The sequence below is a fragment of the Centroberyx affinis genome, unplaced genomic scaffold (genome assembly GCF_046629955.1).
Source record: "Centroberyx affinis isolate AG114_WGS23_722 - 3 ecotype Tasmania unplaced genomic scaffold, CSIRO-AGI_Caff_v1 ptg002757l_1, whole genome shotgun sequence".
Taxonomy (NCBI): Eukaryota; Metazoa; Chordata; class Actinopteri; order Beryciformes; family Berycidae; genus Centroberyx; species Centroberyx affinis.
Window position 1 is genome coordinate 159,357 of NW_027280918.1, and position 14,437 is coordinate 173,793.

The 14,437-nt window shown below is 42.0% G+C and overlaps 1 protein-coding gene across 1 annotated transcript in view; it reads right to left on the bottom strand.

Moving 5' to 3' along the window:
* Positions 1-316: 316 nt before the first annotated feature.
* Positions 317-14,437, bottom strand: part of LOC139657792 (delphilin-like) — a 43,409-nt gene continuing 29,288 nt past the window's right edge. The window contains exons 11-24 of the mRNA XM_071535732.1: positions 14,319-14,404; positions 13,840-14,039; positions 12,693-13,002; positions 10,246-10,986; positions 10,009-10,161; positions 8,810-8,897; positions 7,544-7,621; positions 4,713-4,909; positions 3,491-3,646; positions 2,826-2,912; positions 2,541-2,670; positions 1,530-1,648; positions 650-814; positions 317-388 (exon numbers count right to left, since the gene is read on the bottom strand). Of these exons, the coding sequence (XP_071391833.1) occupies positions 317-388; positions 650-814; positions 1,530-1,648; positions 2,541-2,670; positions 2,826-2,912; positions 3,491-3,646; positions 4,713-4,909; positions 7,544-7,621; positions 8,810-8,897; positions 10,009-10,161; positions 10,246-10,986; positions 12,693-13,002; positions 13,840-14,039; positions 14,319-14,404 (2,582 nt within the window). The remainder of the gene's footprint in view (positions 389-649; positions 815-1,529; positions 1,649-2,540; positions 2,671-2,825; positions 2,913-3,490; positions 3,647-4,712; positions 4,910-7,543; positions 7,622-8,809; positions 8,898-10,008; positions 10,162-10,245; positions 10,987-12,692; positions 13,003-13,839; positions 14,040-14,318; positions 14,405-14,437) is intronic.

A 14,437-nucleotide genomic window follows, 5' to 3' on the forward strand; every position in this document is an offset into this window, starting at 1 on the left:
AAGAGATGTAAGCAATGGAAAAACTGGTCTGAGTGGTTTCAGTGTGCGGTGAATTCCTATTGACTTTGGACACCTGAATGTTCCTGCTCTAACCAGCACCTGAAATAACACACTCACAAGCTGCTGCCATCGTTAAATCAATCAATCAACCAATAAATATATACAATTCCATTATTATCGTTTTGTTTTTTTTCCTATTTGCTATAGATGATGAGTTCTCTGTTCCTGTCGGTTCGAGTGTCTCTGTGTGTGATCTTGGCACTTTGGTTGAGGAGAGCAGAGTGAAAACGGATTTTTGGCCGCGTTTCCCTCTTTTCTACCAGGCCAGAGGGGAAGACAGTCTGGGGCTTCTGGGGTTTTCTGAGCCCTGCGTCTCACTGAGCGCCCTCTGCAACACAGAAACCAGAATCAGTCTGATTTAAGCTTATTTTGACTGGATACTAGCACACATATCATTTTCGGATTAGGGGTACAATTAGTTATTTCCACAGAGGGCTGCAAAAATCCTTCAGAGCTTTAGCTGCTTTATGGCTTTACGGCTGCAGGCTGTTGGTGTGTATGAGAGTGTTAAAGCTAAATGTGTTGCAGTTTTGAATCGGTGTCAGACACCTGCTGTGAATCTGTCAAATATAACAGAGTGTTAGTTCACCTCAAACTTTGACATGAACTCTGCAAAGATGCCGAAGAAGCCCTCTGTGCTGGTGGCCTTGCTGTCCTCTCCGAAGTAGGAAGCCACCTTGCAGAACTCCTCCATGGCTCTGGACTGCAGCGAGTCCAGAGACTGGACCGCAGGGTGGCTGTTCTCCAGGAAGCTCTGTGGTGCCAGGGGTCAAGGGTCAAACACCGGGGTCGCTCTCTGAAGAATCAGTTCTGTGTAACTCATTTTACTACCACTTCTATCCATGTTAAAAATGGATGGACTCCTGCTACTGTAAGGCCTGTTGGATCAAAGTGTCCGCAAAATGGCAGATGTCATGTTACAGTGCATGAAGCATGCAGTGGAGTTACAGATCAGAAATCAGTAGAGTGCTGCACAATAACAACACATTACATACTGAACCCTATCTTGAATATAAATAATATAAATAAAAGGGCTGCTTTAATGGTTACTATGTATTTACAGCGATGTATGTGTGCTGATAGGGTATATTGGGCTGATATTGGCTTTTTATTAAATATCTACAAAAACAGTCTATAAAAACAGTCTATAATGAAATGTTATTTTAATTGTGCCGTATTTATTCATTTATTTTTTTTCAATAAAGTCATTTAAAGGCAGAAGTGTATCCCTGAGTTTCACCTGCTATTGAATTGGTGCAGTGAGTCATCCTGCTTTAAAGAGCAGCTAACACTAAAAGAATTTCAATATAACACCAATACTTTCTCCTAAAAGAAACTGTATTGGTTTCAGTGGAGAGTTTTAGTAGTGGTCTAAATGCTACTAATTCATATCCTAATTTATATATTGTTGATATATTTTTGATTTATTTATCAATTGTTTATTATTATATTCTTGGCTGGAAGGATACGCTCATGACGGAGGCGAAGTGGTCCTCGGAGGTGGCGGTGATCTTCAGACAGGCCGTCCTGATGTCCTGGATGGTGGAGTGCAGGTCGCTCAGCTCAGCTGTGATCGCTCTCTGGTTCACTGCACAGAACAGAGGAATTATTACTGAGGAGACTCATCTCCAATACACTACCAGCTACTAAGTGTTAGTCAGTGGTGGAAAAACTACTCAAATACCATAAGCAATACCATAATTTAAAAATACTCCAGTAAAAGTAAAAGTTCTGCATTCAGAATCTAAAAGTATAGAAGTATTAGCAGATTAGCAAAATGTAAGTATCAAAAGTAAAAGTGCTCATTCTGAAGAACTGAGCGTTTAATTATTGATAACTCTAACAATGCATCATATTCTATGAGCTTATCGTATGTTTTGCATGTACATTCTGCAAAGTAACTGGTAACTCCAGCCGTCAGATAAATGTAGTGGAGTAAAAAGTACAATATTTCCCTCTGAAATGTAATGGAGTAAAAGTATAAAGTCTCACAAAATGGAAATACTAAAAAGTGCCAGTACCTCAAAACTGTACTTAAGTACAGTACTTGAGTAAATGTACTTAGTTACTTTCCACCTCTGGTGTTAGTCACTGGTCTAAGACAGTGGTAGTGGGAGTTGTGCTGACTGCTGCCCACAAATGGGAGCAAATCAGGGAGGCTGTATTTTTACACAGTACAGCCTTCCAGTCCAGTCTTAAAATGTCAAATGAAAAAATGCAAACATTATCTTGGTGTAATATAAAAAAAAACAAATCTTAAAAACAGCAGCTGGAACAGTTACAGACACATAAATCTGCATGAAATGAGGTGCTTTTAGTCCCGGTCTGCTGCTCCTGCTGTGAAATTGAAATGCAGAACACTGTGTACTGTATATGAAGCGATGGCATTTCACAGGATGGAACAAATGCATTCTGCTGCAGAACTTTTCAGGAAGGAAAGCAGAGGGAAAAAGAGCCCTGCTGCTGTAATATCAGCGTACCTTTGGCTGCCAGAGGAACTGTTGTAAGGTCTCTGGAAAAGTTGAGCAGCTCGGGGAAATGTTGGCACAGAGATTTGGCCAGAATGTGAAGAAAGGTGGATTTCCCGTCTACTGTTTTGGTTGTGCTTAGCTGTAAGGGACAGACGGGGGAGAATGAGACACGATCATCCACAGACTTGGAAGCAAAGCTGAACCAACAATTCACAGGGAGCTAAATACCGATTCCCAACAACAACAACAACAGCTGAGATGAACATAAAATAGTTCAAGCACAAGCCTCCGTACCTCAGTTAGGAAGTTGATCTTAAAACTAGTCGTCCTGTGGCTCTTGGGCTGGCCGTTGTTCAGGTAATTCCCCATCGCAAGCACAAACTGTGGACCAAGAAAACAAGAAATTTGACCCCTAATGTACTAAAAACTACAATCTCTACACCAGGGAAACTCAAACACCTTCATTTTCTTTTGGTTTTAAATTTTATAGTCACCAATAACCAACAGTAATACCACTGACATCTCACAACAGTATCATGTTTTACCTCAATTCCTTTATCAAAATAATCAAGAGTGCAGCCACTGTCAGAATGATTGTCGAAGCTTAATAAGAAAATTTCAAGGCCGCAATCTTTTCTTTTCTTGCGGTAGGAAAGCTGAATGGAAACGAGCGTGTTTAGTCTCTTAACCACAACGTTTAGGATTAGGATGAGATGGTAAAATGACGGAGAAGTCATAAAATTAAATACATATCAATGATTTAAGAGAGAAGGTTTTATGAATTCATCTTCATGTATTAATTTAATAAATTTAGGCTACTTATAGTGCATTAATATGATTTGGATGACTCTTTGCGGGCCAGATATGAACTTTGAGAATCTCTGCTCCAAACTGTTCAAACACTGAATGAACTGAGACGTTGTTTCCCATTCCCTGAGTGACAACCAGACTGACTTTACCTCCAGGATCTTGGCCAGTTTCTTGCTGCTCTTCAGCTCCACTGAAGCCTTGTAGATGTAATCGTAGGCAACCTTCATCTCCTCTGTCCGCTCCTGCAGCGTCGTCTTGAAGTGGAGGCTCCGCAGGCGCGTCTTGTACTCCGGCACCATCAGCATCTGACAGAGAGTATGAAAATCATCTCATCTTTGTTCTGGTTCATTTGTCATCTTTAATTTTCTGGCTTGGGAGTGAGATGTTTAAGTAAAGATGAACATTTATTGATTCCCTGTAGGGAAATAAGCTTGTTGCAGCAGCAAAAGTAATAGGATTCAGCAGGGAAAATAGAAGATAAAGACAAAAATAGACTGTAAAATAAGCAATAAAATATAAAAAATGCTAAAACCAATAAATCAATAAGCAATAGCAATAGAACATTATAGAACATTATACTGGCGGCAGTACCAGTAGGAAATATGGGGAAAGAGTATGGATTACTTACATATATGGATTAATTTACAGTTGTTACTTACAGTTACTTACAGTTTTTACTTATAGATGTATATATGAATAAAGTCAGAATCTTTAAACTCAGAATTCTGATTTTATTCTCAGAACTCAAACACATTTTTCACGTGACCCTAATCCTCTGAAGTCTTTTCTCCACTTTTTTTTTTTTATTATTGTTTTATCATTTGTATGCATGTGAAAATAAAGCAAACCTAACCCAGGTGTGTTGGACATGAAACACTGCTCCTGGTTTCTCCTTTGTTTCAGTTTGCATTGGGTAATAATTCAATTTTCAAGCGTGTTACCTGGAGGGTGAACTGGTCAGACTGTGCAGTGTGTGTGTGTTACCTGGAGGGTGAACTGGTCAGACTGTGCAGTGTGTGTGTGTTACCTGGAAGATGAACTGGTCAGTCTGTGCAGTGTGTGTGTGTTAGCTGGAAGATGAACTGGTCAGACTGTGCAGTGTGTGTGTGTTACCTGGAAAGTGAACTGGTCAGACTGTGCAGTGTGTGTGTGTTACCTGGAAGATGAACTGGTCAGTCTGTGTAGTGTGTGTGTGTTACCTGGAAGATGAACTGGTCAGACTGTGCAGTGTGTGTGTGTTACCTGGAAGATGAACTGGTCAGACTGTGCAGTGTGTGTGTGTTACCTGGAAGATGAACTGGTCAGACTGTGTAGTGTGTGTGTGTTACCTGGAAGGTGAACTGGTCAGACTGTGCAGTGTGTGTGTGTTACCTGGAAGATGAACTGGTCGGGCTCGCTGAGCTTGGCGGGGTCCTGGTCAAACTGCTCGTACTGTTTGACCTCCTCGTCGTCCGGAGCGTACAGCAGCAGCTGCTTGATGTGAGTGGGCTCCAGACGCTCCGTGGTCATGTTCATCAGGACCTGACGCAGCTCTCCTGGAGACAGCTTCAGGTGAGCGATCAGGATGGCTGTGGGGGGAGAGGTGGAGGGAGAGGTGGAGGGTGGAGGGAGAGGTGGAAGTTGGAGGGTGGAGGGAGAGTGGTTTAACCATAAGGATCATTTACTTCTGTTCGCCTAAGTCAACTTTGTTCAAGTCCCAAGTCAGTCTCAAGTCTTGAGGCACAAGTCTCAAGTCAAGTCCCAAGTCTAAATGTAGAACACCAAGTCAAGTCCATATTATTAATGTCAAGTCTCAAGTCTAAATGTAGAAACACCAAGTCAAGTCAGAACAAATCAAGAGTCCAGTATCAATTTAATATCCTAAAGCAGGGTTTCCCAAACCTCTCCTCGAGTACCCCTTGTCCTGCATGTTTTAGATCTCTCCCTGCTCCAACACAGCTGATTCAAATGATGAACTCTTTATCAACCCCTGAAGCTGCTTGTTAACAAGCTGATCATTTAAATCAGCTGTGATGGAGCAGGGAGAGATCTAAAACATGCAGGACAAGGGGTACTCAAGGAGAGGTTTGGGAAACCCTGTCCTAAAGAAAACTAAACTTTTTCAATGCAATATGGTTTTAATAGGATAAAAACTTGGTAAGAGCATCATGAGTTTGATTTCTATAATCAGTTTCAATTTCAATAAATTCAATCTTTACATACAAATTCAGAACACAGAATTTAAATTCAGTTGTCTGGTGGAACAAATCTTATCACTATCACTATCTAAGTCATTTACACAAACACAAGATCTCAAGTCAAGACTTTAGAAACCTTTTCAAGTCATCAGAGTACAAGTCAAAGTCAAGTCCCGAGTCACCAGAACCCAAGTCAATTCAAGTCTAAAGTCTTCTCTTCATGCATCAAGTCAAGTCTCAAGCAATTAAAACTGTGACTCGAGTCCAAGTCATGTGACTCGAGTCCCCACCTCTGCTTTATTCCCACTACAGACAAAACGTTTTCAGCCTTCTGTGATGCCGTGTAATTTTCCAGTGTATATTTTTATACTTGTCACCATGTTCCCGTGGTGTAAATTTGTATATAGCCCTGGGAATGAATTTTGAATAAATGAACTTGCATCATGTCTATTAGAGGATTCCCTCCAATGTGATAACCTGGGACCTTCCCTATTACAGAGGGAGGTGAACCCATCATCCACAGACACTGATGAAGGCCAGGAAGCCAAAAATGTTTTGTCTGCAAAGGGAATAAAGTGACTCTCGATTAAAGACTATTTTTGTCGAGTGTGACCCCATTTTCTTCAGGATAACGCTCCAAGCTGTCAAAAACTGAACTGACTCAAGTATCTAGCACCTACCATCATATAGTCAATATTTGTATATACTGTACACAACTCTTTACTGGCTGTATACTTGTATATTTATACCTATTTATATCGTTCCACCCCTTTGCACTGTTCAAAACTCATCATCTGTATATATTTACCTCCGCCAATGGAGTTGGATGAGGGTTTTGTTTTTGCCCCGTTCCGTCTGTCTGTTTGTTTGTCTGTTAGCAGCATTTCTCAAAAAGTTGGATTTACACGAAAGCTTGGTCATGGGGCGAGGAAGAACCAATTCACTTATGAACAGATTCACGTAACACCATCAGACTTTGTGGCCAATCAGCAGACAGAAGAAGAGGCAAACCCTCCATTATTGGCCCAATCAAACAACATGGAGGCACTGGAGAGCTCATTCCCGGTTTAGACAGAACCGACCTGCTAATTTTTCAAAAATTCAAAACTTGAGTCTACCAGTGGTAGAAGGGCAGCTCTAATGGAAACTGAACAGATATAGAGCTGATTGGTTAAGCTAATCAGCTAAAATGCTTATAAGTGTGTAGAATGTGAACAGGCAGATCTCATGTCCCATTCAGGTCCAGTCATGAAAATGTGAAACAAGTTGGTAATGTGGTGTGGAAATTATTAGCTTTTGGTGAAAATCCGACATGTGGAACCGGCATATCTTGACAATTCCACAGCAATGGTGGAGGTATGAACTCTACTGAATGCCATCTAGTTCTATTTTTTATTTCTATTACTGACTTCCATAGCTTCCTATCAGTGCAGTCAGGCTCCAACAGAAATCCCATTGAAAGAAATTTCTATTTTATTTTTTTTATATGCTACTTATACTTACATACCACTTTTTAGATACTTCTAAAAGAGACCTATTTCCTAAAGTTTTATTTTTTCATATACTACTTATATGCTACTTCTTATATACTACTTCTGAAAGAGTGGAGTCAATATTGAATTTTTCATATACTACTTTTTTCACTACTTTTTTTATACTACCTCTTAAGAGACCTATTTCCTAAATTTATATTTTATTTTATTTTATATACTACATATATACTACTTTTTATATACTACTTCTAAAAGAGCCTACTAAAACCTACTATTTCCTAAATTTCTATTTTTAATTTTTTAACAATTTTGTTATGTTAAATGTGACCTATCCACCAAGTCGAACACCTTATATATGCAAACTGATTCTGATTCTTGTCACATACTCAGATATCAGTAAAATCAGAATACTGAGCACAGGATTATGAAACGAATGAAAGAACATAAGCTTCCAGCTGTATCTGTAGGTGTTTTTCGGGCTGTGACATCACAGCTTTGACCTCTCGACCCCTCGGGCGTCTGTCATACTCACAGGCGTTGTAGGCTTTCTTATGAGACAGAATCTCCACCACGTCTTTCTTTTTAAAGTTCTCAGGCAGGAAGGCCGGCTCTGGAGGAGAGACTGATAATTTAATAACAGTGTAAGGATTCGTTCTCCAGGCACCGGGGGTGGACACTACACACACACACACACATACAGAGACACACACACACACACACAGACACTGGCTATAAATAATGGTAGGTCGATGGGTTAATGATACAGAGGTGCGTAACAAGAAAGCTCTTCCATTTAATTCCCTGGAGGCCAAAACAGTCTTCGAAGAATATCTGAGACTGAAAAAACAGTTCCCAATAAATAAAGGCAAGCTGCCCTTTTCTCATTGACAGAGCCATCTTGTTACTGAGCTCTGTGGAGATTGGGGGGGGGGGGGGATGGAGAGAGGGGTGGTGCCTTATGGAGAATGGATTTGATGAGCAGGTGAATGGACAGGCTCCAAAGCAGGTTATGGAGAACATGGTAACTGTGAAGGTACAAACAAAACAGGTCATGTCAATAGACAAATATACATATATATATGTATGCCTACTGTATATACAAGCTTTCATATCAGGGTCAGAAATTAACCAGGGCTCATGGCAAAAATTCCCCAAAAAGTCCATAAAATACTTGTGAAATTAAACATAAGGTTCAAAGAAGTCCCCAAAAGTTCAAATAAGGAGTAGCTTCTTTTGTATTTCACTCTGTTCCCATTCTAGTCAGTGGGTTGTCATCATAGACTGTAAAAAAAAGATTGTCAAATATTCATGTGTGAGTGCAACTACTGTTCCTTGTGGGCCACCGTAGGTGATTTGTGGGAGGCGATGTGTGGGGGGATTCTTTAAAATGCATTCTGGGAAAGAAAACGGATCGGTTTTTGATCAGAAAACAACCGAGTATGCAGCTTGAAGCAGTAGAAAATGATTGTTACTCTGTTTATGTGATGGTATATTATGATTGAAAAAAAAGCAAATCTTAGTGGTACAAATGGTGTGTTTATTTACTAATGTGGAATGTAAATGTATAATTTTATAGTTCAATAAAATAAAATAAAAAGGACCAAAATGCCCCAAAAAATCAGACCTAGGGGGCAAAAAAAGTTAATTTCTTACCCTGTGTCACAAACAACAAGCAAATTCCATTCACATTAATAGTATCAGCGACAGTATAAGGCAGCACATTTGTAAGCAATGATGACAGTGAACATAATGATGATGCAGGGTGATACAGGGTGAACAGAAGCACAAAACAACTTACTGGATCTGCGCTGAGTCCCAAAGTGCAGCTCCAAGTCCAGGTACTTCACCATGTCACTCAGCTTGTCATAGTCTGAATCCTCTCCAAGCTAAACATAAACAAAGACACACTCAGCACATTCAAGGTTTTGCAAGCCACAGCTACCCAGCTAATAACTATTTCTGTAAAAGTACAAATATCAGCCATTATCCACATTACAGCATGTGTTTTTAAATAGTTTACATAACAAAAACAAGATATTTTTCCTCACGTTGACATGAGCAGTCACAGATAGAGTAGATGAGTAATTCTTTCCCAATATGGCAAGAGGATTGTGGGAGATGTGAGAAAATTCACAGCTAAGGCGTGAAGATTCATAGTTAAGGCTGAATTCTCACAATAATAGAACTTCTACTCTCTTTAATCAAGTAGATACTGCTCAGTAAACAACAGATACGATTAGTAGAAAATGATTTTCTCAAGTGCTTTTAACCGTGATGAGGTTTGATAGCACACAGGTATCGATGAGTGAAGAGTCGAGACCTGACTGACTAAACTGAATCTGCCTCATATTGTGGCAAAAAAAAGATATACAATAGAAATACCCAAATTTTGTCCAATGAAATGTAGGTTTCAGTACATTAAAATAGTACTATTTCTTGATTAAAAATTTACACTCCATTACACCTTACAAATGTATTAACCGATGGAAAAGTACTGTAAGTATACAATAATATTTTGTTAGCTTAATGGAAAATCTCCCAAGCGCTTACAAGGATCTAACAACAATGTAAGTCAAATAATTAAATTTCTTACATCATGTATTAGGCAGATTTTCATTAAGTATTTAAGTTTTAAGTTTTAATTAAGTTTTATTGTGGTCTTTCACAGGGTATCTGCAGGTTTCAGAAAGCCAAATTTAAGACTTTTAAAGGACTTTAATGCTGCCGAAACTGAATTTAAGACCAATTCAACAACAAAAACTATTAACTACTTCCAATTGAACGGAGTTAATGAAACTTCTGAAACTATAAATGGGCAGTATTGGAAAAAGCCTAAATGCTTAAAAATAAACCTACATTACATGCAAAAAAATTGAGATCTCAATTTACTGTATTTAAGATGTATAAATATTTTTTAGGGACTTAAATTGGGATTTTTCAGACTTGTTAGACTTGTAACACCCCGTTACACCTTTCCACAGCAGCCGTCTGACTCACCTGACCCCATATGGTTCCCTCTGAGTTCTCCACCTGCTCCCAGCGCAGCCTCTTCACACTCATGTGGTTGGTGTCCGAGGCGTGGGGGCTGGATTTGGGCAGCGGAGGAGGAGCGCAGGGTGGGGGCAGGGGCGGTGGAGGGGGCGGGGGGACCTTGGAGAGCCATAAAACAAGATTTACAAGATGTTTTTTAAACATTTATTTAAAGTGTCCCGACAAACTAAACAGGGATGTTACCTTTTGCGACTGCCGCTCCTGCCGTGGGGTTTCGTAGGTCTTAGAGTGTGTGGGGAGGGTGGAGTGCGCGCTCTGAGTCTGGGACAGCAGCGAGGAGGCGGGCGGGGCTTGGCTCGGGCCGTGGCTCTGGTCCTGCAGGGACGGGGGCAGCGGGCCCTGGTAGCTGTGCTGGTGGTGGAGCTGGTGGTGCCGCTGCAGGACGAGCTGGCTGGGCCTCAGGAGCTGGGGGGACGGCTGGGGGGACGGCTGGCGGACCGGCTGCGGCTGGCTGATCTGCCGCGGGAGGTGGCTGGGGCGGGACGGCTGGGGCGAGCGGCGGGACGTCAGGTGGGACAGTCGGGCGGAGGTGGCCTGGAGGCGCTGGTGACTTCGCTCCACCATCTCCTCTCTGGTGGGGAGCACCTTGCGTAAGGGGGGCCGGCTGGACAGGAACGCCCTGGGAGGGGGCGGTGGCGGCGGGATGATGGGGTGCTGCGGCTGGAAGGCCATGCGGGCGCGGGGGACGTGCTCCGGGGAGAAGCGGACGGGCGGGAGGGGGTCGGTGAACTGGAAGGGGGGCGGGATCGGGGTCTGGAAGGGCGGCGGGGGCGGGGGGCTCTGAGACGGGGGCGGGGGGATGGGCTCGGAGCCGGAGGAGTAGGAGAGGGAGGTGGCCTCGTCGCTGCTGCTGTGGTCCTCGCTGCTGGCGCTGCTGAGCTGACGAGGCATGAAGCCCAGGTCCTGGTCGTCCTGGAAACTCATCTGGAGAGGAGAGAGGTTCACCCGTCAGACCCGTTCTTCACACACATCCTCCTCCTCTGCTAAACTGCTCCTGTCTTGAAGCAAAAAAAATCCTTTCTACCTTCTCCTCTTGCTCTTATATCCTCGCCTATTCTCTATCGCACATGATGATTTCTAGGGTCGCAGGAATATTTTCTTACATTTCTTATCAGGGAACTGTGGCTCTGACACTTGCACTACACTATTGGCTGCTTCTACTGTTGTTGATCTGGGGAATGAAGCTTCTTCTACTGTTGCATTTATTGTAAGTTGCTCTGGATAAGAGCACCAACTAAATCCTTAAAATGCAAAGCAAAAACCTATTCAAAAAACACTTACCTTCAGTTTAAATAGCTTCTGAACCTCTACCCATATATTTATGGAACATATAAAATGTGTACAGTAATGTTGTTTTTCTTTCACTCAGTTTACTGCAAACTACTATAAACTTAAAAATTTCTGTTTTATAACAATTGCAACCCATTGCAGTATGTATAATGCTGAAGACAAACACACAACCATCATGAAAGATGCAAACACAGCTGTTTGTTTCATGATGTTTTTATGTTCCTCTCAACCGATAATAAATACATCTCAGCTAATTGAGGCAGCACACCATTATACACACACCTTATAATTATAGTCAGAAATAGGTAGATATAATTAGTCTCTATTGTATAACACTAAGTAGGTTAATCATTTTTTACTTACAGGCACATCTCTTCTTCTGAAACCATGACAACCACCTTGATATATCTGTTCATGTGACACAAGTGTTCATTGTAGCATACATTAGAGTTACTCTAATGTAAACATGCAACACTACAATTAATTATGTCACTACCACTTAATTATGTCTATGATGTTTCAACATAAGCCTTAGCAAGCGTCTGTACTTCCGAATACACAAAGAATTGCTTATTAAAGACGCTGCGTGAAGCAATTTAACAGCAATGAAAAATATTTTGAGACTTTAGTGTAATTATTGTAAACAAAAAAGATCATCGAGAAGATTGGAAGACTCTAGCAGCCTCTACTGTACACTGCATTTTACTTTGTGAGCCACCAGGATGGATTTGGAGGGAAATTTGCTGGATTGCTTTACGGCACAAAACAGAAAGAGGCCGAAGTGAAAGGCCGATCACAGATAAATCACTTCCAACATGTTTATCCTCTATAGTGAAGCCAAAGAGAAAACAATTGACAGAAGAATCAATATTCTTTTTGTGAGAGCAAGCAGCAGGGTTTATGGGAAATGTGGTCTTAATTTGAGAAACAATAACAATACCACTTGCGTGAGATATAGAGGCTGCCAATCATTTCAAACATGGTCTAATTTGTTTACGGTAATTATACCAAGGTATCACAATTAATTTGACGCAATGATGATGCATTGATGTTTAAAAATGCTACACATAACACCTTTAATTTCAAAACATAAATAACAAATACATTAAAGATTAAAGACTTTCATTAGGGCTACTTCTCTCACACTTTCTTATCAGGTAATACCCAACAAAACTACCATCCTAATCTCAAACCTAAGAAATATGAATAAAAGCCTTGATATGAAGACATAAACAAATCATGATCATATATGTATATATATATATGTCATATATATCATCATATATGTGTATGTATAAAAACAACAGCTGGTCTGTCTGATGGCGGCGGGTCTCCCTCACCTCCTCATAGTCGTTCTCCCCGGGGACAAAGTCGTCCACCAGAGTGACCCGGTGGCCCAGCTGCTCGCTCAGGGCGTCCAGGAACTTGTCGGTGTCGCGGCTGCGCGGCGGCCGGGAGAAGGTGAACAGCTTCTTGCGGCGGGTGAGCGGGCTGAGGGCGTCGTCGGAGTGCTGGGGGGAGGCGGGGGGGCTCTCCAGGCTGACGTAGGGGTTGGAGTCCAAGCTGTTCTGGTGGTAGATCTCATACACGGGAGTGGGCAGAGGCTCCTTCCAGGACAGGGACAGGCCGGACTTCCGGCTCCCTGCAGAGAAACAAAATAAAGTTTCAGTTCAAAGATGGCCGCCGCAGTCATGGCGAGTCAGTGTTCAGTGCAGTTTGCGTGACGTTCGACCCTCGCGCTGCAGATGTTGAGGCCATTTAGTGATGGGAATTCTTTTTTACCAGATGGGCTCGGGTTGTAAATCATGCTACTTGACTTTCTTGAGGGAATGATGAGTGACATTATTTGTTGGCGATGTTTTCCCCTTGAGGACCGTTTCCTCTGAGAGGTTACCATGGCAACAAAAAGGGCATGAACCACATGCTTGTGTGTATATGTAGACTGTAGAATTTGAGTGTGTGTGTGAGTTAGAGCAGCGGTTCTCATGCCACGTTCATGTCTTATTGGGAGAAGCAGAAGGACACGTGTTTAACTCATTGGAACGCCCACATCCGAAATATTTTTTATTTATGAATTTAAAATCAGCTGTAAAGGAATGGCATTTTGTAAGTAAAGTTGATTGTATTAGTGTGAATATAACTGATCATTTAGATTTTTTTTTATGGATTTGCTGCCATGTTTCGAGGGCCAAGGGGGAGATATCAGAGCCTACAAATAAATTCCCACATATCCTACTTGTAATTACCACTAGTAGGCTGACGTGAATATTTTTTCCCAGTCGGAAGTTCGTATTTACAGTAAATCCGACATGACATGAACGCAGCATCAGCCATGTGCCATCAAGGCCCAAAATTATGCAGGTTTTCATTCCAACCAATCAGTAAACCAGCTGATTTCACTAATACTGGGTTCGAATGAATACCTGTAGACTTTTGGCCTTGATGGCACGTCGTTGAGAACCAGATAGTTGGAGAGAGCATGTGTCTCTGTGTGTGTGCGCGTATGTGTGTGTGTGTGTGTATCTGTACACACCTGTACCTGTCATAGGGGGGAGTGTGAGGGGGGAGAGAGAGCGGTAGCCCTCGGTCTGTCCCAGCCCCTCGGGGTCTGGAGAGGAGCTAGTCTGCAGGGGCGACACACTCTTCCCTGCGTACACGTTCTCCAGCTCCGTGTACACACCTGACATCTACGGGCGGAGGCATGACCAGCGGGTTAGCACACATCACTGCAGCTCAATCAGTTTGAAGGTCCATGTGCACACTGCTCTTTAGTTATTTAGAAATAAATTGATGACGACAAGTAAATTGCAGCCACAAATTCATTTAAATATCACATAACATTGAATAGCAGTAGTTATGAGCGGACCTTCAAATGATGTGACAGCAGAAAGCACAGATAACATAACCAGCATTCGTAATGCCGGTTGCCGATTGGCTAGGCGCTGAGAAGCTGCGGTTATACCTACATGTTTGAGGTCGGGGGACTCGGGGAAGGAGGTCCCGTCTCCGCACTGCCTCTCCTCCGGACTCCCAGATTCATCGACATGAATTCCTAAAGCACAATAAGGCATGAGCCGGGACACAC